At 38.6% G+C, this 22,294-nt stretch overlaps 1 protein-coding gene across 1 annotated transcript in view; it reads right to left on the bottom strand.

Annotated features, from left to right (window-relative positions):
- Positions 1–15,142: 15,142 nt before the first annotated feature.
- Positions 15,143–22,294, bottom strand: part of MXRA8 (matrix remodeling associated 8) — a 574,547-nt gene continuing 567,395 nt past the window's right edge. The window contains exon 10 of the mRNA XM_044063600.1: positions 15,143–19,152. Coding sequence (XP_043919535.1) covers positions 19,127–19,152 — 26 coding nt within the window. The 3' untranslated portion in view covers positions 15,143–19,126. The remainder of the gene's footprint in view (positions 19,153–22,294) is intronic.

The raw sequence follows: 22,294 nt of genomic DNA, 5'->3' as shown, positions 1-22,294 counted from the left end.
AGCACTTGACCCCACCCAGTTTAGATTCATCAAGGGCAGATCTTGTATGTTGAACCTGGTTGACTTTTTTTGAGACTGTCACCAAGGCCCTGCATGAGGGGAAAGTCAGTACATACAGCTTACCTTGGCTTGACCAAAGCCTTTGACACAGTCCCCCACTGGGGCATCATCGAAAAGCTAGCATAACTTGGCATAAATCCCTATCTCATCAGGTGGGTGGCCAGCTGGCTCACCAATAGGAACCACAAGGTCAAAATAGGTGCCTCCACCTCTGACAGCAGACCTTTCAACTAGCTGTGTTCCCCAGGGATCTGTCCTGGGACCCCCTTTGTTTGGCATCTACTTCTCAGAGGTCCAGGCAAAGACAAAAGGCCTGTGGCTGATCAAGTTTGTGGACGACTGTAAGTTGGGTGCTGTCATTGACTCCCAAATGATGTTAATATACTGCAAGAGAGTCTCACAACAAATGATTGGTGCCAAAGTCATGGTCTTAACTTAAATGCAAAACAATGTATTATCATACCGTTCAGCAAAAACATGGCTCCTACTGATTACCACATCAGTGACAACCCTCTAAGCACACAACCTGTGGTGAGAGACAGGGGTACACAGGTTGACAACAATCTCACATTTGACCATCACATAGCTGCAGTGGTCAGAAAAGCCTTTTACTTGGCTCATCTCATAAGTAAAGGGATTGCATCCAGAAAAAATTAGGTTAGTACCTCTCTGTACTCCTCCCTTATTAGGCCAATAATTGAGTACAACACCCCATTTGGTATGTACCTTTCCAAACACCTGCACCAGCTGAAAGGCCATAGAAATACTTCATAAACAGAATCAATGGCCCCCAACACCTGTCATATGTAGACAGGCTCGAATCACTATTACTCTACTTGGTATCATATGGATTGCTCAAAGGTGATATGTCTCGCCTACAAGGTAATCACGGATCCTGCCCTACTAGAGATGATATGCTGAGTTCATGTGGCTACTTTCCAGCTTCATGTCCTTTTATACAAATTTTAGTTTCATTTGCTGAGAGCACTTTAAATTAGTCAGAATTAATGAGGCATACTGGGGACTAGGAAAGAGATTGGTTTGAGCTATGGTCTTTATTATATCCGTAGTTTTGGGGTATTGTACTAGCTCAATTCTAGTATTAATAATAGTTTCAAGTCACAGTAGTTTGCTTGCTGGGTTCGAGATGAAAATACTATTAGTTTAGTTTTTTTTTTTGGATTTAGTTTAATTTGCTGAAGCCATTTTTGTAAAGGAGTACTGATGGTCATTTTATAGCTGTTTGACTGAAGAAGCTTTGTTGAATAGTTTGCACATTGGATTATTTTTGCTGAGACAGAGGCAGCATGCATTTTAGTTATAAAGATATTACAGTGTATCATTTATAATATCAAACCTTGTCTACGCCTAATATGAGACATATTTATTTATTTATTTAGTTAGTTTTGTTTTTCCATGGTAGAGCACTGATCTCTGTGGACCCTTTTCACGCTCAGCCAAGGAGTGGTGTCTGGTTAAGTGACTTGTTGAGTGTCACACAGTTAGGTAATGTAACAATGTAACAGCTCTCAGCCCAGGCACTGTCTGGTTAAGTGACTTGCTCAGAGTTACACAGTTAGGTAATGTAACAATGTAACAGCTCCCAGGCCAGGCACTGTCTGGTTAAGTGACTTGCTCAGAGTTACACAGTTAGGTAATGTAACAATGTAACAGCTCCCAGGCCAGGCACTGTCTGGTTAAGTGACTTGCTCAGAGTTACACAGTTAGGTAATGTAACAATGTAACAGCTCCCAGGCCAGGCACTGTCTGGTTAAGTGACTTGCTCAGAGTTACACAGTTAGGTAATGTAACAATGTAACAGCTCCCAGGCCAGGCACTGTCTGGTTAAGTGACTTGCTCAGAGTTACACAGTTAGGTAATGTAACAGAGTAACAGCTCCCAGCCCAGGCACCGTCTGGTTAAGTGACTAGCTTAGAGTTACACAGTTAGGTAATGTAACAATGTAACAGCTCCCAACCCAGGCACTGTCTGGTTAAGTGACTTGCTCAGAGTTACACAGTTAGGTAATGTAACAGCTCTCAGCCCAGGCACTGTCTGGTTAAGTGACTTGCTCAGAGTTACACAGTTAGGTAATGTAACAATGTAACAGCTCCCAGGCCAGGCACTGTCTGGTTAAGTGACTTGCTCAGAGTTACACAGTTAGGTAATGTAACAGAGTAACAGCTCCCAGCCCAGGCACTGTCTGGTTAAGTGACTTGCTCAGAGTTACACAGTTAGGTAATGTAACAATGTAACAGCTCCCAGGCCAGGCACTGTCTGGTTAAGTGACTTGCTCAGAGTTACACAGTTAGGTAATGTAACAGAGTAACAGCTCCCAGCCCAGGCACTGTCTGGTTAAGTGACCTGCTCAGAGTTACACAGTTAGGTAATGTAACAATGTAACAGCTCTCAGCCCAGGCACTGTCTGGTTAAGTGACTTGTTGAGTGTCACACAGTTAGGCAATGGAGGCTAACGTACACTTACAGGTCTTGGAATTACAAGAAGGAGACAAAAATTGTATCTTTGAATACTGAGAATGACTATTTGAAAATGGGGCCTTATACCAAGTCAGTGATCAGTGTGTCTCAGAGTATTCCCTTTACTGCAATGTATAAGTACCTTGGCAGTTGTGGGTCTCAGAATTACAATAGACAACCAAAAATAACAGTTTTATATTCCAAAACTCATAACTGTGAATCCTGGAACAGTGTGGGACTGATTTCATGAAAATGAGAACGTTTACTTGTACTAAGTCTGAAATTTCTCTGTCTTGGAGTATTCCAATTTCTCTTTGCTATGTTGGCCCTGGAATATATATATATATATATATATATATATATATATATATATATATATATATATATATATATATATATATATATATATATATATATATATATATATATATATATATATATATATATATATATACACATATAATCAGTAGTGGGGTATATATTGTGTCTTTATGGACTTCTGTCCACCTGTGTCCCAAGGTCTCTTATCACACTTTTGGTGTTAAGCAGACTACCGCCTATGTTCATGGGTGCAGAGTTTTTACCAAAGGGGACGACAATGCACTTTTTAGCATTGAGCTTGAGACCATGGTTTGACACCAGGCATCTGTCTCAGTGAGGCCCTTTTGTAGGATGTCCACATCATTAGAAGTTTTGATTATGGCTCCTAGTTTGCAGTCATCTGTGAATTTAGTTAGCCAAAGACCTTCTGTGTTAGCCTGTACTTCAGAGAAGTAGATACCAAACAGGAGAGGACCCAGGACTGAACCCTGTGGTACTCCACTTGTCACTGGTCTGAAGTCTGATTTGGAGTCTGCTACTTTCACAGTGTGGGTTCTGTCAGTAAGCCAGTTGGCAACCCATCTTGTGACATAGGGATTTATACCTAGTTTAGTGAGTTTATCTATAATTCCAGAGTTGGGGATGGTGTCAAACGCCTTGGCAAGATCTAGATAGGCTGTGTGAACCACCTTACCCTCATCTATGTCTTTGATGACTACTTCAAAGAAGTCTATCAGGTTTAGGAGACATGATCTGCCTTTTACAAACCCGAACTGTGTGGGGTTTAGAGTTTGGAGATCTCCAATGTCTTTGTTTATGAGTTCCATGATGATACGTTCCATGGCCTTGCAGACCAGGCTCGTCAGGCTAATGGGGCGGTAGTTCCAGGGGTCTGTTGTGGCCCTCCCCCTTTGTGGAGTGGGATAACCCTTGTGGTGCGCCATTCAATAGGCACAAAGCCTGAGGAGAGGCTATCATTGAACATGGTACTTAGGTGGGGTGCCAGTTCATTCTGTAGTTCATGTAGAAGACAGCCTGGGATGTTGTCAGGTCCCATGGATGCTGCATTCTTGGCTTTGAAGAGTGAGGTTTTTACCTGTGCAGCCATGATTACAGGAACTTTGCATTCTTCCAGTATAAAGATGGGCCCATTAGGGGGTGAGAGGGGGGTAAAGTTAGCACTGAACCTGTCTGCCAGGATGTTGGCAATATCAGTTGGTTCTGTATATTTAGTGTCATTGTGCTGTAACTCAGAGCAGATCTGAGTGTTGCCATTGAGATTCTTGACATAGCTATAGAATGCTTTGTGGCTGTCTTTAGAATCAGTGGTGATTTTGTTTTTATAACTAGCTTTGGAGGATTTTATGAGGGATCTCAGCTTCTTACTGAGGGTGACCAGGGAGTTTCTTTCTTCTGTTGTAGAGTTTGTTTATGGCAGAAGACTACCAGACTGGCTTCCTATTTTTGGAGGATAGCATCTTGGTTCTGTTAGGGATAGCACGATCCATGCACTCGTGTAAGTGCTTATAAAGTGCATTTGTGTAGGATTCAGCAGTCGTACCTCTATTGTCCATCTGCATGGGTGTCGTGAAGTTTCCCACTTCTGTCTTAAGAAGCGTGAAGTTGGCTTTGGAGAAATTTTTTACAGTTGTTTTCCTAATGTCTAGGATGATTAGCTTGTGGTCGGATCTGAACAATGAGGAGCTGACCTCTGGTGTGGAACATCGGTCACCCATGTTGGTAATGATCAGGTCTAGGATATTGCTGCCCCTGGTGGGGGTGTGGATAAGTTAATCCAAGGTGTTGGAATTGATTTCCAGAAAACGTTGTGCAAAAGAGTTGGCCCATGAGTAGTTTTCCCAGTTAATGGTAGGGTAGTTGAAATCACCCATTATTAGAGTGTTGGGTTGTACCCTAATATTTTCCAGTGTATCAAGAAAAGAGGAGTGGGAATCCTGGGGCATGGTGGGGGGGTCTGTAGAAAGCTATAATCTGGATTGCGGTTTTGCCCAGAGTTAGTTGAACTTGGATAATCTCAGATGCATTATGCTGAGCAAGTAGCTTGGAGGTGTGGATATCCTTAATGAATATGGACACACCTCAATCTTTAGTGTTTCGGTCCGGGTTTGGTGGCCGAATGGTGTGTTATGAATTATAGCCTGGTAATGCAGGGGTGCTCTGTGGAGCTTTGAACCAGGTCTCTGTCACTGCACAGATGTCAGTGTTCTCCATTTTAAGGAGTGCCTCGATTGAGTGCATTTTGAGGTTTAGACTTCTAGCATTGAGTAGCATTACCCTCATATTTTGCTTGCTTGTACCTGTTATGGTGGTGAATTTGTCATTTGAACCTTGCCTAAAAAAGGCACTACAGGGGTGGCAAGAGCCTTTACCAGTATCCGGAATCCCAAGGGCGACAGGTGCAGGCCATCTCTGGCAAAGCAGTGTGGTCTGTCGATCATGTCATCCCAGGCAGACAGATACTGGATTCCCTTATAATGACACCAGAAGCTTAGCCAATTGTTAAAGTCAATCATTTTGTCCTTGGTAGTGTGGTATCATTCTGGGTGATGGCAGGATGCTACTCAGGGCTAAGGTCACACCTGCCTGGGCTACAAGATCGGAGAGCTCCTCCATGCCTTTTTTTATGTAGTCCAGGGAGGTACATCTCAGGTCATTCACACCAAGATGGACAGTGACAGAGTCATATTTGTACTTGTTGTAGAGTGACCTGAGTGCATGCATTACATGGCAGATCCTGGCACCTGACAGGCAGCTGACAGTAACTTTTTCCTTGTTTAGCCTGGTGAGTGGAACATCAGTGTGCCTAACTATATAGTCACCTATGACTAGAGTGTTGGGTACATTATGCCTTATGGGCTGTAGTTGAGTGGCACACTGAGTATGTGGGTTATGTGTCATTTGGGTTGTATTGGGGGGGGGGTGGAGGTTGCTTGCATTTCTGCTTTTCAGGTCTCTTGTTTGGGCAGATTTTTACTGAGAGCTTCTGTGAATGTAGGTGTGTGTTTTGTGCTTCTGTGTGTTTTGGTGGTGTAGGTTTTGAGGGACTATGTGATGATTGTGGTGCGGTGCAAGTGTTTGTCTTCTCCTCTTGACTGTCTAGTCCAGTCTTCGGTGAAGAGAGCTTTGCTTGCAATTTGGCTATATAAGTGCATCTCTCACAGGTCGTAGTGTTGGGTGGTAGAAGGAGAGGGTTGTCTGTGTACATGAGGAAATTGCTGCATTGTGCCAAGATGCCCAGATTCATCAGGTAGACAGGAGAAAACACTGGGAGCTGACCTTTAAACATGCCTGAATAGGTGCTTATTTATTAAGTACTAAAAACTGTTTTCCTCTAGACAAGTGAGGAAAGTTGAGTGCTGTATTAATACATATATATATATATATATATATATATATATATATATATATATATATATATATATATATATATATATATATATATATATATATATATATATAGTGCTGCCAGTTGGTCAAAAGTGAACATCAGCTGATTGCATGTGCTAGCTTTCTGTTAGTGTAAGATTGCAGTACAGTGGGGATCTGGGAATTTGCCCTTTCCCCACTGCATTGCAATCTTGGACTTGGTATATATTATTAGTATGGGGTGTAAGGAGCACAGCCCAACCCTACTCCTGCAAATTAAAAAAGCCAAAGGATGTGACTGTAAAATGACTTTATACATGGTACTGAAATCACTAGCCAGTTAATTGATCCGGACTTTAGACTATGGACCTTTCCCAGCCAAAGTGCATGTATCGTATTGGCATGGATAGCCATGTTTCTTTAGAGGGGGGTGAATTTTGTGTGATTTTTTTGTAATGAGGGTAGGCCAAGGACTCAACACATAAGGGTTGACTCATCCACATATTGAGTAACTGAGGCACTTCTGGAAGCCTTATTAGACAGATAGTTATGACACCATGCTAATATGGCTTGAGAGAGGTCCAACATGGTGAGTTCTGTTAGAGGTTGTTAATGTGAGACAGTGCTGAAAGCTTTGGATAAGTCAGGAAAGATAGATGATACAAGTTGGCCCTTATTCCTTCCTATGTTGATTTTGTTAGTAAAGCTCAAAAGGCTGTAGTGGTACTATATTTGGGTCTGAAGCCGTGTGATGTATTTGTGATGAAACTCTTCGACGTTAAGTACTTCATAATCTGGGTGTGTTTACATCTTTCAAAGATTCTGGCCAACTGAGAAGAGTAGGGAAATTGGTCGATAATTAGAAAATTTAGCATCAGTAACATCTTTATGATGTGGAATAATGTTGAATATTTTCCAGATGTTAAGAATTGTACTTTCATTTAAAGAGCAGTTGATGAGTAGGGAAATGCTGAATGCCATTGCATTTCTGCCATAGCAAGGTACTCTGAATGTAAGTTATCAGCAGCTAGGGTTGTGAGTTTTAGTGTTTGTAGGTGCTTTTTGATAGTGGATGTGTGGGGGGTGTTCTAGGTATCAGGAGTAGAAGGAAGAATGAAATTGAAGGTTTTTTTAAGTACACTGAGGACAGTTTGAATGAAATGAGAACTCAATTAATCAGGTCTCAGCTGTTATTATTTTCGGGGGGTTAATAGATTTCTAGAAAAGTTTGGTATTATTATGTTGTCTAAGTTGTATGTTGAAGTAATAGTTTTTTATAATTTTCTATTTAGTGCTTTGTTTTGTTTTGTTTTTTTTTATCCAGGTTTTCCCAGCTCTTTGTAACTTCAGTTGCTTGGTATGTCTAGTAAGCCATGGAGCAGGATTAGAATTTATTATTTTTGATCTTAATGGGGCCTGCTGATGTAATATATAAAGAATAGTAGAGGTGAATCATGATTAAGTGGGTAGGTTTGTAGAGATGCCCAGTTTCATATTTTCAATGTTTCAATAAACATATCTTTACTGAAGTAACATAGGTTGCATACTTAACCCATCAAAAGCTTGGAATGCTATACCATCACAACGCTACCTTACTCCCTCTACGAAACAACTCCTATCTATCACTTACCTCATTCCCTCTTTCCTATATGGAGCCTCTCTCCTTACTAATCTTCAATCAACCCTCAAATCAAAACTATCTTCCTGCTATAATAAAATTTCCAAGTTTGGCACTGGCTCCAAATTTTCTACCCATCACTGCAACTCCCTCCTTTCCCTAAACTGGTTGGAACTCCCAAGCTATCTGACTTACATTCAACTGATAACAACACATAAGCTCATTTTCAAACCTTCTAACTGTCCTTCCCTCTCCACCTCCCTCAATATGCATAAGACTCATAGAATATTCATTTCTAATAATCAAAATCTTCTCAAACTATATAAACCCACACATAGTCCTGGGCAACTCTTACTATCTTTCTCATTTGCCAGAAAATATAAATCACTTCCCCACACATTAGAACTACCCACAATCTATCCAACTTTCGGACCTCAGTCCACTCTTATCTCTCCTCTCTTTGGGAATGCTCCTGCTCTCAACCCACCTGATGGATCATATATATCTGTTGTTCATATATATATATATATATATATATATGTATGTATATATTTCCAGTTTAATTAATCATTTAAATCTCTTCATGCATTGTATATTACTTGACTTGCATTGTTACTTTTTGTTACTTTTTATTGTTGTAAAAATTGAAAATTCTGTACTGTGGAACTTTATTGTAGATTGATTATACTGTATTTTGGAGCTTTTCTCCCCGGACCCCCATTGAAAATGGGCTCATCTTGGCCCAATGGACTTTTCCCAGTTAACAAACTGCAAATAAATAAATAAAATAAATAAGTAATTCTTTTGTCATGAGCATTGTACTGCTTAATGGCCACAACTGGCAAGTGATCACTTAAGGTTTCTGGTAAGTAGGCAGAGGAGAAAATCTTATTAGGATAGATAGTAATTGTTCTGTCAAGTACTGTCCATGTACCACTCCTTTTGGGCAATTTGTGATGTGGGAGAATCTGTAGAAGTTAATTGGCTTTGAATCTAGACTGGAGTTGAAAGATTTCCAGTCAATATTAAGGTCTCCTAATATAATAGTTTCATAAGGGATGTTTTGATTAAACTAGCTAAGTAGATCTTCTCTTGCTGTTACATTACTGCCTGGTTGGATACAGAGCTGCAATGCATATTGCTTTTTGGTTATATATTTTAAGTAGTGATATTACAAGTCCTGCATTATGTAAATGGGGAGTGTTATTGGGATAAGGTATCATATCTAGTTAGTTACTATATTTATTTTCTATTTATTTATGTTCCTATATATATATTCCTATATTTAATAGCATCTCCACCTGCTGTCTTTTTGCCTATCAAGTCTAATGATTGCTGGTTAAGATAGGTAGGGAGAATTGGTTGGGGATAGGAAGTGGGAGTATAAATGTATTTTAAGTAAGGGTGGTGGGAAATGGGGATAGGGTGGGGGACATAAGTAAGCCTGAGTGAAGCAAGAGTAAATAGAGTAACTTGAGTCAACTGGACAAGGCCACCCATGAGAAGAAAACACAACTCTTGCTTGTGAAGGCTTCAAATACTGGTGAGAGTAGACTTCTCACTAAAAATAATAAATAGTTTACTCTTAAGGGAAAATGATACAGTATATGCAGAGGAAAACAATGTGTATATTTGGCTTTCTGTCTGGCACTTTATTCAATCAGCTAGGATAATAGAGAAAGAAGTATTATGTCAAGAAATGTATACCATCTGAGTTTATATTAAAAAAAACACTATTGAAATAGTTTGGGGGCAGAGTCTGTAGTAGCAATTAAAAGTGGTTACAATGGGTGACCTTCCAGATACTGAGTGTATTTGTAATATATTATAAAATACATTTGCTATAATGGAAATTTAAAATACCTGCAAAGTATTGCTAATCCTGTAAGTAAATGGCAGTCCCTTGGATTTAGTAAAGCTGTTATTCTCTGCAGGCCCTTCTGCAGGGCTGAAATGAAATTATGCTGATTTTAAATGCTAGGACAGACTTTGATTATTAAAAGATCTCCTTTCAGTGGCTGGAAGGGGCACACTAGGGACATGCAAGGAAAGAAAGGGGATTTTATTTTGATTTTTGATTTCATGAAATTTTCATCCGGTAACATACACATGCACAAAACTTTGAATGCCTGTCATCATAGCACTAAAACACTTCTAATCACAAATGTTTGAATACACTGCATCAAATCACAAAACTTCAAAAAAACAAAATATTTTTCTTTTTATTGCAAGGGGGATAGTCTCCCTGTGCCCCCCCCCATTCCCATATATATATATATATATATATATATATATATATATATATATATATATATATATATATATATCAGCCCCAAGACGGTAAGGGTATATTCCTTGATCCCCACTGAAATGCAATTTCAAATGTAAAAAAGCAATTATGTGCAATCAGCTATTTTTTTTTTTCATTCAAAAGGTTGCCACTTTGAAAGGTTGAAGGTGATACACAGATAGAAAGACAAATGTACTATTTTCAAGTTTGGCCTCAGAGGAGCAAATATTTTAGTTTGTTTGTGTCTTTTCGGCTTTTCCCGGTTAGGGGTCACCACAGCGGAACTCCGGTCTGCTAATGATTGGTATTTGATTTTTACGTGCCGAGTTACCAGCCCTGATGCACAACCTTCAACGAAGGTATGCCCATTCACGCATGTCTCCATGCAGAAGGCGCTCTAGCTGATAATTGAACCGGACAGTGTCTTACTACGAGGCGACAATGCTAGCGCAGCACCACCACCACCACCACGGTGCAAATATTTTAGTACACTTGCATAATTCAAACTGTCATACAGTATAAATAAAGCTGTGATCACATTTCTATATAAAGCCAAAACAGATACATGAAAATACAAATAACTTGAACTGGAACAAGCCAATGTAAATAAAATTGTTTTGCGGTGTTATCTATAAGTATATTTATATATTGCTATTTATTAAGCAGCTAAGTAGACTGCACTCCAGTTGTAATGTTTTAACCATGATTTAAGCAAAATACAAGATTAAACAATTCAAAGTGCTGTGTGCTACAGGCAAACTGAAGATGTGCAGTGTAGGTACTCAGTTCTTCCTTTCTCCATTCTGAAGATCACTGAAAGAAATGAGACAATTTTATGCCGATGTATTCCATCTCGTGATGTTACATTGGAATATAACATTAACATTCTGATCTTTTATTTACCGTCTTCTGTCCGCCTTTGTTTCTGTTACCATCTTGATTGTTTTCCTGTCACTTTGCCTTGCAAAATCATCCCTGACAATTTTCCTTCTCTCATGATGAGACTAAAATATCTAGTTTCTGTTACATCATCAAATTTGCAAGCTGGTGTCTTGTCAGAAGTTCTCTTGTAATTGATTCATTCAAAGGTATCCTGTCAAACTAACTCTCAAAATGTCGGGACGCCTGTACCGCTCAGACTTTTTGATGTCCTTTTTGTTGAGTGTCCACCTCTTAAATCCGTACATTACAACTGACAAAACTAATGTTTTCAGCAGTTTCAACTTGGCATTTTTCTTTAAACTGCAAACTTTCCACAGAGGGGGTGTGACCTGATGTGTAATCTAGCCTGACCCAAATTCTTTGCTGTGGTTGACACCTGAGTAGTTGATTCTAATATTTTTATATCACATACTATATCTACTTAGCTATGCTGAGTGTCTGACATCAGTCTTTTCTTTAGAGATTTACATTAGCTATATAAAACCAACATAGACTGACAGATGTATGTACCTGCCTTCATAATACTAGCATGAAATTTAGCAAGCAAGTTAAAGAGATATTGGCATGTAGTACAAAACACAATGTACCTTAGTGCACATCCAACTTCTGAAAATAGAGGAGAGTTGAAATGCATTCTGGGACTTATAACCTCTACAGCCATCTTAAGCAAATATATCAGCTCTGAGGTTGCCACATTATAGATCATCTAATACTTCATTGGTGGAGAACCAGACTAGGATTCTGGATTTTCAGTTTGGCTCATGTGCTTCAGTGATTCTTAGTTGATAAATAAGAGGCACAAAGTTCTGTTTTAGCTCAGAAAGTTAGCATGAAAGTAAAATTTCAATCAAATTAGAACAGTCAGCCATATACATTATAAAAGCAGGTTGTGGAACATGGTCTTGTGTGGGGTAAGTTAGCACCATAAACTCATGCATGGTACCATCTTATAGATTCATTTTCAGTTCGGCATTCTTGAGTTAATAGCAGAATGATCAGAAGGGTATTCATCTAATATAAGGACACAGTAATTAACCTCAGGAATCTAATAAAAAAGACCACCAGCCTTCACCCCCACCATTATGGTGTATTCCCAGCTTCTGACAGGCAGCTGCAGTAGGCCTGTATACATTTACAATGTATTCCAGATATTGCATTGTGTAAAGTACTTAACTCTCAACATTTGAAATCAGTTCTCCTTGATTCTGTTACAATTTACTAAAATCCCTAAATGTGAACTTGTCATTGGTAAATTATTTACTATCCCTTCCTCTAAACCCCGTATTCCACAAAACTAAAATCTATTTGAAAAAAACATGCAGAAAGAAAAACACCCTGACAACATGTGAAATCACTCTGATATTGCAGTGTAACTCACCTCAGGACTGAATACAAATGCACTCATTGGAATAAGAACTCCAGGAAATAGAAATAAGCAGTTAACTCTCAACAATGTATACCTTAACTCCCACTATAAAATGTAATTCCCTATCGGGTTAACTCTTAATTCTTGTCTTCCTACTAGTAAAATCATCTTTTACCACTATCTGCTTGTTTTCTATTATACTCACAGAAACCTGTTTATCATAAATGGAAGCTGATATAAAAACATGTGCATTGTAAATGTAAGTGATTGTTGAGCTGTACTGCAAAATAAGGTGTGCATAAATGTTTATTATTAATCTTAAATAATGTAGAGCATTAGCTACAATGTACGTTTATCTCTTCTGTATAAGAATTTGGAGCTTTTCTCCCTGGGCCTCCACTGTAAATGGACTCACATCCAGTCGGACTATCCCGGTTAACAAATGTAAAATAAAAATAAAATAAAAATAAACTGACCTACTCTTGGGAAACAATCCTTCTGTGATGAGTGTGACAATGTGAGGTAGTGCCAGCGGTGCCACAGAGAGCAGGGGAGTGCATGTGTAACATATGCTAGCATAACTAGCTGGAATTTTGTAAAGAATTATATGTCATTTGATTATAAAACTGATTCGTACAGGTACTTATGTTAAAAATGCATTTGTAAAGCTGCTTGTGTTAAAAATTGCATCAACAGCACGTCCTGCTGTACAGAAAAGAAATATACATGTATGTCAGGCTGTATGGTGGTAACTGCTGAAATGTATGTATGTTAACAGAGGATGCTGGATGGGAAGGTTAATCTCAGCCCAACTTAACATTAAGAAAAATACTCTGAAATGAAATGACTTGGTTTGGGCCATAAATATTTTATCTCACAGGCCTGAATACAGCCAGAGCCACAATGTCTGGTCTGCAATCCTGCTCTCATTGTCCTTAGTGGTGAACTATTTGTTACCATGGGGTGTCACAGGATGGCTGGTTAGTCTCCACAAGAAGGATGAAAGTATTGGAATTGTTTTACAGTCTCCAGATGCCTTAGCAAAGCTCTAGTTGTGTATTGTGACACATCTGTGCTAGATTCTGGTTCAGCATATAGTCAGGAGGATAGTGTAGAACTACAGAATCAGGTGACCAGATGTGATGTCATTCTATAGCCAGCTCTGAAATTATTTTAGATATTAGTGAGAGATGTAATAGAGACACTTGGCACTCTGTTACTGGAACTAACAACAAAGACACTCATCCACTTCATCTTGCCTTGCTTTAGTAACTAACCAGGGAACAGTAATTCTTCAGTCAGTTAGGAAAATATTGAGACTAGTTAAATATTGTTTTTCTGTATCTCTCTGAGTCTTTCCATCTGTGTTCTTTTTATATATCCTGTAAATTGAAACTGTGGTGTTTGTTGTAAAGAGATGTTCAGTATTTTCATGTTTTGTATTTTATTATTTATTATTAAATATTTCTAAACCTTTCACTGTGGTTGATCCTTTAGAAAATAGTTTAACCTTGGAGAGTAACTTCATTTATTTGGTGGCAGTGTGGGCTTTATGCTCATGAAAGCCTTGCTGCTTGGCATGCAAACATTACCATTTGTATAGTATTAATTTTACTAAGAATAATTGGGTACCTTGGTAAGAGTCTTTAAGTAGTTGGCTGGTGGCAGTGATCTACCTTACAGTCTGGGCAGAGGGGGCATATCTGGTAAATCTGTGGCAGCCTTTCTCATGTGTGTGTGTGTGTGTGTGTGTGTGTGTGTGTGTGTGTGTGTGTGTGTGTGTGTGTGTGTGTGTCAGCTACTTATAATAGGGGTGCAGAGCACTGTTTTCTGTAGAGAGAAAGGTGGAGACTTATTTGGGGCCTGGAGAGGAAGTCTAGCCCCAGGTCTGGAGTGTGCTCCCTGTGTGCTCTTAAGGGAAATTGTGCTTGGTGCAGAGATCTTCATCTGAAAATACTGTGTGTATCCAATTTTGTTCCAAATGAATGTCCCTCACTGGTGTCAGTGGGAGACATTCACTTGGAACAAAATTGGGTAAACACAGTATTTTGTTCCAAGTGAATATCCCCACTGGTGTCAGTGGTGAAGATTGAGGGTCCTTGATTACTGACCCAGAGAAGAGACGTCACAATGCGAATATAAATCTATGCCAACAACTGCATTAGCATAAGGCCATGTGAAAGGCGACTGCTAATAAGAGCAAAAAAGTTAGAGTCACATTTAATAGGGATGTGATTTTGAGGGTTGGTATTTCCTTTTCAGTTAAGGAAGAATATGGATCTATCAAAAGTGGTCTTATTTATATTAAGCCAATTGTGGTGATGCTCACTGTATTACTTTTTTCTTTCCTTTTACTTGTCAGATATGGTAGTGTCAAATGTTAGGAGTGGAGAAGTAATCACCACGTAATTTCATCCTACTTTGCTGGGTCAAGATGTAATCCTCTAATTACATATTTGCAACTTAGGGGAAAGAGGGAACTGGAGTTAATTTTTCTTGTTCCCGAGTCAGATACACTGACCTTGAAAACAGAGGTATTAACACCTGATTACTGATGTCAGCGTTTTGTAATGATAAAAACAGCAGTAAAACCCAAAGAAAATATCCTACAGACAGTCAGAAACCAGAAATGGGCCAAATGAAAGTGAGATACAAGGAAAAATGCACAAAATCATTTGTGTACATAAGAGGAAATTATTTTTATTTCATAGTAAAAGTTACAAAATACCCAGAAATGAAGGTGCATAAATCATTTAAGAAAAATAAAGTAAATTATAAAGAAAAATGTAAAAACAGAAAAAAAACTTCCATAGCACATTTATAAAATTGCATTTCTTATTTTTATTCCACTAAAAACAAAGGCAAAATTAATGTTCATCCTATTCTTAGTCAACAAACAGAACTCACAAAGTTCTGTTTTAGGTCAGAAACACAGTGTGCAAGTAAAGTGTGAAGCAAACATAACAGTCTGCATAACTGGTTGTACACAATATAAAAACAGGCTTACAGAAAACAGATCAAAAAAATGTCTTACCAGGACCAAGACCATATAGCCCCATACCTTTGCAGCAATTCAATTTACTAATCAAGAAAGGCTGCAATACAGGTGCTTTCATCAATACCTGGGAATAGCAGTGCCCAGGGATGCTACAGTTGTATTTCAACTAAAAATGCCCAGATGTTCCATATACTGGTTAGCTGTACAAGGTCACTGCAGTTACACAGTATATGCTATTCCCATGGACTGTTTATAGTGTATGTTGTAACAACATTCATACACAGTAGCACCATTTACATTTCCTTTGTTCAGCATTCCAAGAAGTTGTGCAACAATTTGAAATCTGTTTGGTACATTTGGGAAAGTTTGCCTAGCAGTGTTATAATTAAGTAATCATTGCTTAAAGGTGGCATGAGTCACTACAAAGGCCTACTCACCACATTCTGCTATTTTATGATTATATAGCTTGGTTTCTGAAACATCCAATTATATACAACAGTGACTTGTGCAAATGAGGTAAACTGCAGACTTTCAGTTCAAGGTGACCACTCAAGCTATCAGCATGTGTGTGTGTGTGTGTGTGTGTGTGTGTGTGTGTGTGTGTGTGTGTGTGTTTAGTCCTACAAAAGAAATATAGGAAAACAGGAGAACCGTTGTTCAACTGCATTCTGCAACTTACTACTAAGTAAAATATGCTTTTATTTCATTTTATTTTATTTCATTTTATTTTATTTTATTTACTGTAAAAGTACTATTTTCTTTTATAATTTTCTTAACAGTTTTGGCTTAATATGAAATCAGTGTATTAGGTTTACTTACAGTCGTGTTTCCTTCACAGAACTGACAAAGAATATGTGCAGAAATACTGCATCACACACTTTTAAAGCCATGTAAAATTTTTAATTATGTGTATGCTTGCTAGCTTGAGCAAATGACACAGGAATCCAGTTATTCATTTCAAGTTTTTCATTTTAGGATAATCCATTGCTGCAGTGAACTACAAACAAGCTGCATTATTTTGACCTGAGTTTGAGACTCAACGTATTGCAAGGTGTATCAATTTGAATATGTCACTTGACTAAACTAAGACTCTTGGATAACCCTTAAACCAAGTAATTATGTCTAGTGGGACTTGGCCTAAGTAACAACCTGTTCCTCAGAGGACACTTTCTAATGGTACAAGGACAGATTGCAGAAGAGTTGCTCTCTGTAAGTGACTTACTTCAGTGTAAATCCTATCAATTAACAGGCTTTCTACATGGAACGGATTCCAAAACACCTGGTCTTGGCCTGCTCTCAGTGTAAGTGGTCATTTGCACTCAGAGCAAATCTTTTGGAATCAAGGCCATTGTCTGCAGATTATTATATTGTTCTAGAGTCAGGTGATCAACCCTATAACACACACAGTACTCCATTTAGCAGTGTGCCCTTAAACAAGATTTGTTTTGAAATTTGTACAGAAAATATTGTTTATAGGTTCATAGGTAAATACTAGGCTAGCTGCCCTTGTGCGGCATTTTAAGCCTAGCCAATTTCCTTAGAACTTGAAATATTTTTTTGTGTTTAGAATGTACTAGTCTGGCTTTGACCTTTCATCAAACAACCCATGCTGTGCAGTCCTATTTTTTGTACAAAATTGGGTTTCTTCTTCTTCTTCTTTCGGCTTTTCCTGGTTAGGGGTTACCACAGCAGGTCACCTGTCTGCTCATGATTAGCAGTGGAGCTGTATGGTGTCGAGCTGCCAGCCCGGCGCCCAACCTTCCATGGAAGGCACACACATGCACGCACTCATACCTAGGGCCAGTTTAGAGTGTCCAATCCACCTACAGCATGTCTTCCATCTCTTGCATAATAATTCATCAGATGTCATTTTATAGTGATGTGATAAATAGTTTTTTTTTCCTTGTAACAAACTGCCACATAGCTAAATATGCATTCCATTGGGTAGTAGTTAAGGGAATCTGCTTTACTTATGGTTTATAGGTAAATAGTAATCTAACTACCCTTGCAAGCTATTCTAAGCCTAGCCAGTTTCCCAAAGGGTGAGAATTAAACTCTGTACATTGTATATATGACATAAATACCTTAAACATTGTGCCAATCCCCAACCTGGACTGTGCTAGATTAGAATCCTGGCTCACCTCTTTTGTGGCCCTGGACTTACACCAGTTGCCACAACCAGTAACTCTGAATTCAAGCAACTCAGAGTAAACAAAAAGATAAAACTCTTATTAAAGCAAAATCTTCTGTGTGCTCTGGTGCTATGCTTAGAAATTAGGGGTCTGTGGCAAATCCTCACATTGGAGAAAGCACAAAGACTCAGTCCTCTGTAAAAACATTGCTACTTTTTATGCATACTATGTGTGTTGATGGAGTAGTTTTCATCTTAGGGACTTAATAGTTTGTTTTAGATTCATGGAGTTTTGATGATATAAGAATAATTGCCTGCCTCATTTTTCAGACCTGATTGCCCAAAGAGTTGTTCTTCTCATTACAGCAATTATGCATATAGTTCTTTGCAGAGACCATTGCAAAGCCTTACGTCAACTAATTTCTGTCAACCAATAATCCACATTTCTTTCACCTTCTGACTCTACTGCAGTATTATTTAACATTCCAGTTTATTCACTTGTCTGTACTCAACTGAGCTTTCTTCCACGTAGGCTGGACTATGTGAATTTCACTCCAAAGTACCCTTCGTCAGCTCTCTACTCTTACTTCCATCACCAACCAAAGTAAAATAACCGACAGCAATGAGAATAATGCAGTTGCATCTGATCTGTAACTCAGTATCAGACATATTCTGTCTTTGTATTATTTTTTTCCCTTTAACTGACTTTTGTGCATTCTTGCAGCTTGTACATCATTGTATCTTATTGTTTTTGTTTAGTTGTATGTTTGTATACCATATTGTTGTTATACTAAAGTTTCATTCTGTGTAAGTAGACCATGATTGGTCTAGTGATCCAGTTCCTCAGCCTGCTGAATAAAATAGTAAATCAAAATGTTTTCTTGTTGCATCTTTTTGTATATTATTAACAACAGAAAAGTACCCTGATCAGAAATAAAAAGTGTGAAGAGCTCTGACTTACAGCTGAAGTTGGATTCCTTTCTCAGAAGTCTACAAGTTATGACAAAATGACAAAGTGCATAATGTATTGTTCAATACTTTGATTCATTCATGGTGATCTTAAAATAATCCCTATGTTTTTTGTCAGTGCTCTAGCTACTGCTAAAATCAGATCATGTAGTTACATTATTACTGGAAATCCAGACCATAATATTCAGTCTTTTTTCCTTGACCATTTGGATTCTTGCATGCAGACTGCTATTGCAAACAGCTTTTTATTTTGTCTGTGCTTAGCAATATATACATAAAGTAGGTAAAGCTTTCAAACACTTTCTTTAACTTCACTTTGCAAGAACTAAGAGCCTACTGGCAAAGGCATATAGTCAGTGAAGCGAACAGTACAACTGAAAATACTCAAGTGGCTATTGCAAAACATATATAGTTTAACAGTAGATGAAGGTCCACAGAATACTCAAATGTATCCTTAAATGTAGCAATAAAATATATGTTGCAGAATATGACCTGCACAATATTTAACAAAGAAACAAAGTATCCACTGTGTTCTGCTTCTGGTCCAGCCAGCAGCTTCATAATTTTCATTTCCAGTGTTCCTTCTTGAAGTCTGCAACATAAATGAAATAAATTAAATTAAATTAAATTAAATTAAAACAGTGTTAAATATGCATCACAGACCATATTCTGCACTTGGTGATGAATAAAGCAAACATCTGAATTTCTGAGCTGTGGCGCTAAGAAGTGGCTACTACAACCTGTGCAATGTGTAACACAACTGATGATTCTATGAAAGAGAGAAAATATATCTCCAGACGATATTAATTATACTTAGTTTAAGGGTAACATTTTGTTTTTTTCTTTAATGAGAGTCAAAGGGATGGAGTTCTGACAGTTTTCAGGCTACCAAAGTGGAATTAGCAAACCTGATCCCTTAAGAGTTGGTTGGGAGAGATAGTGGATCACATTTCTAAAGGACTTTTAAAAGGCTTTACTAGAAAGGCTCACCCAGACTCTGCTACACTTTGCTGTGAGAGAAAGGTTAGTTTGCTTTTTATTTGTTATATTTTGTGTTAATTTATTGCATTTTTCTATTTTGAATACAGTGATTTGTTTTCTTTACCTTGTGTTTTACTTGTATTCTGCTTTTAACTGCATATTAAAAATTGAAAAGAGACCACAGCTGTGTCTCTTGTGAGTCAGGCTGAAATCAGAACAGATCAATTAAGGACACACACATAAGATAGAACATGTCAGTTAAGTTTAATCATCTGTGAACTTAGAGGGTGGAGCTAGGAACTAAACCTTCTATTTAAGGGGTAAAATAAAACATGTCAGAGCTTTACTAGAAAGGCTCACCCAGACTCTGCTACACTGTGCTGTGAGGGAAAGGTTAGCTTGCTTTTTATATGTTGTATTTTGCATTACTTTATTGCTTTTTGCATTTTTAATACTGTGATTTGTTTTCTTTACCTTTTGTTTTACTTGTATTCTGCTTTTAACTGCATATTAAAACTTGAAAAGAGACCACAGCCCTGTCTCTTATGAGTCAGACAGAAATCAGAACAGATCAATTAAGGACTCACACATAAGATAGAACAGGTCAGTTAAGGTTAATCATCTGTGAACTGAGGGGGTGGAGCTAGGAACTAAACCGTCTATTTAAGGGGTAAAATAAAACATTTCAGAGTTTTACTAGAAAGGCTTACCAAGACTCTGCTACACTTCACTGTGAGAGAAAGGTTAGTTTGCTTTTTATTTGTTGTATTTTGTATTACTTTATTACCTTTTTTCATTTTGAATAAAGTGATTTGTTTTCTTTACATTGTGTTTTAGTTGTATTCTGCTTTTAACTGCATATTAAAACTTGAAAAGAGACCATAACTCTGTCTCTTGTGAGTCAGGCAGAATTTTTTTTCACCACCCTCCCACCAGTCACTGTTGTATTCTTAAACACCACTGTCTTTCTAGTTGCCTGCCCCTTATGTTAATTTGACCATATATCTCATTTCCTCAATAAGCGTAAAATTATCATTTTGTGAAATTACTCCCCTTCAACTGTTTAAATTTATTGGCCATCTTACTGTATTCCATAATACCAGAATACAAAAGTGACCACCCCCTTTCAATCTATCTTGCTGTTTTAAATATAGTGATTATCCACTAAAACTTAGCTTTTTAGACAGGTAAAATTTAACTTACCTACTTTCACATCTAGCTCCTCTAGTGCACACTGCAGTGTTTAGAATAAACCAATTTTTCTCATCTTACCTTTAAGCATCCCTGGGACTAGCACTTTCTCTAAAACCTGCTGGAAAGCACTAGGAAGCCTTAAACTGATACAAGCACTCAACTCTCCTTATTAATAAGGAGAAATTAATCATAGGCACTAAATAGCCTATAATTGCAAAGTACCTTGCTAAGGTAAGGGAAAACAGCTCTTGTACTTTACAAAAAAAAAGCACCAAACCAGGCATGTCCAAGGGTCATCTTCCGGTGATTTCTCCTGTCCACCCAGTGGGCATACTGGGGCAATGCAGCAATTGCTTCATGTACACAGACAAGCCTCTCCTCCTACCACCCAATACTACAACCTGTGAGAGATGCACTTACATAGCCAAACTGGAAGCAAAGCTCTCTCCACCCAAGATTGTGCTAGACAGTCAAGAGGAGAAGATTAACACCCACACATCAAGCAACACATAGCCCTTCCAAACCCACACCACCAACACCCTCACATAGCAACACTAAACCTTCATATGTGCAGGCCCTTAACAGTAACCTGCCCAAGCAACAAGGACCTCCAAGGCTGAAACACAAACAAACACCAATCACAACCAAAGTGTCACATAGCTCACAACACCAGTGTGCCACCCAACAACAGCCCCTAAGGCAAGAAAACATAGCCAACACTTTAGTCATGGGTGATGCTATAGTTAGGCACACTGATGTCCCACTCACCAGGCTGAACAAGGAGAAAATTACAGTCAGCTGCCTGTCGGGTGCCAGGATCCGCCACATAATGCATCCACTCAAGTCACTCCACAACAATTACAAATATGACGCTGTCATTGTCCATGTTGGAGTGAATGACTTGAGACATACCTCCTTGGACTACATGAAAAGAGACATGGAAGAGCTCTTGGATCATATGGCCCAGGCAGGTATGACACTAGCCCTGAGTAGCATCTTGCCTTTGTCCAGAATCATACCACAGTATAAGGACAAAATGATTGACTTCAACAATTGGCTAAGCTTCTGGTGTCATTCAAAGGGGATCCAGTATCTGTCTGCCTGGGAAGACATGATTGACAGACCACAATGCTTTTCCAGAGATGGTTTGCACCTGTTGCCCCTTGGATTCAGGTTACTGGCTAAGGCTCTTGCCACCCCTATAGTGCCTTTTTAGGCAAAGTTCAAAGGACAAAACCACCACTGTAGCAGGTACAAGCATGCAAAATCTGAAGGTAATGCTACTCAATGCTAGAAGTCTAAACCTCAAAATGCACTCTCTTGAGGCACTACTAAAAATGGACAACATCGATATCTGTGCAGTAACTGAAACCTGGTTCAAGGCTCCAGAGAGCACCCCTGCAATACCAGGCTACAACTCTTACCACACTTTTCGGCCACCAAACCAGGAACAAAACACTAAAGGTGGATGAGTGTCTATATTCACCAAGGAGAGTCACACCACCAGGCTAGTTGCCCAACGCAATGTGTCTGAAATTCTCCAGGTGCAACTAACACTA

The sequence above is a fragment of the Protopterus annectens genome, chromosome 2.part1 (genome assembly GCF_019279795.1).
Source record: "Protopterus annectens isolate FY-2018-M chromosome 2.part1, PAN1.0, whole genome shotgun sequence".
In the NCBI taxonomy this organism is placed as follows: Eukaryota; Metazoa; Chordata; order Ceratodontiformes; family Protopteridae; genus Protopterus; species Protopterus annectens.
The sequence above is the reverse complement of the archived record's forward strand: the minus strand, read 5'-3'. Positions and strand labels throughout refer to the sequence as shown.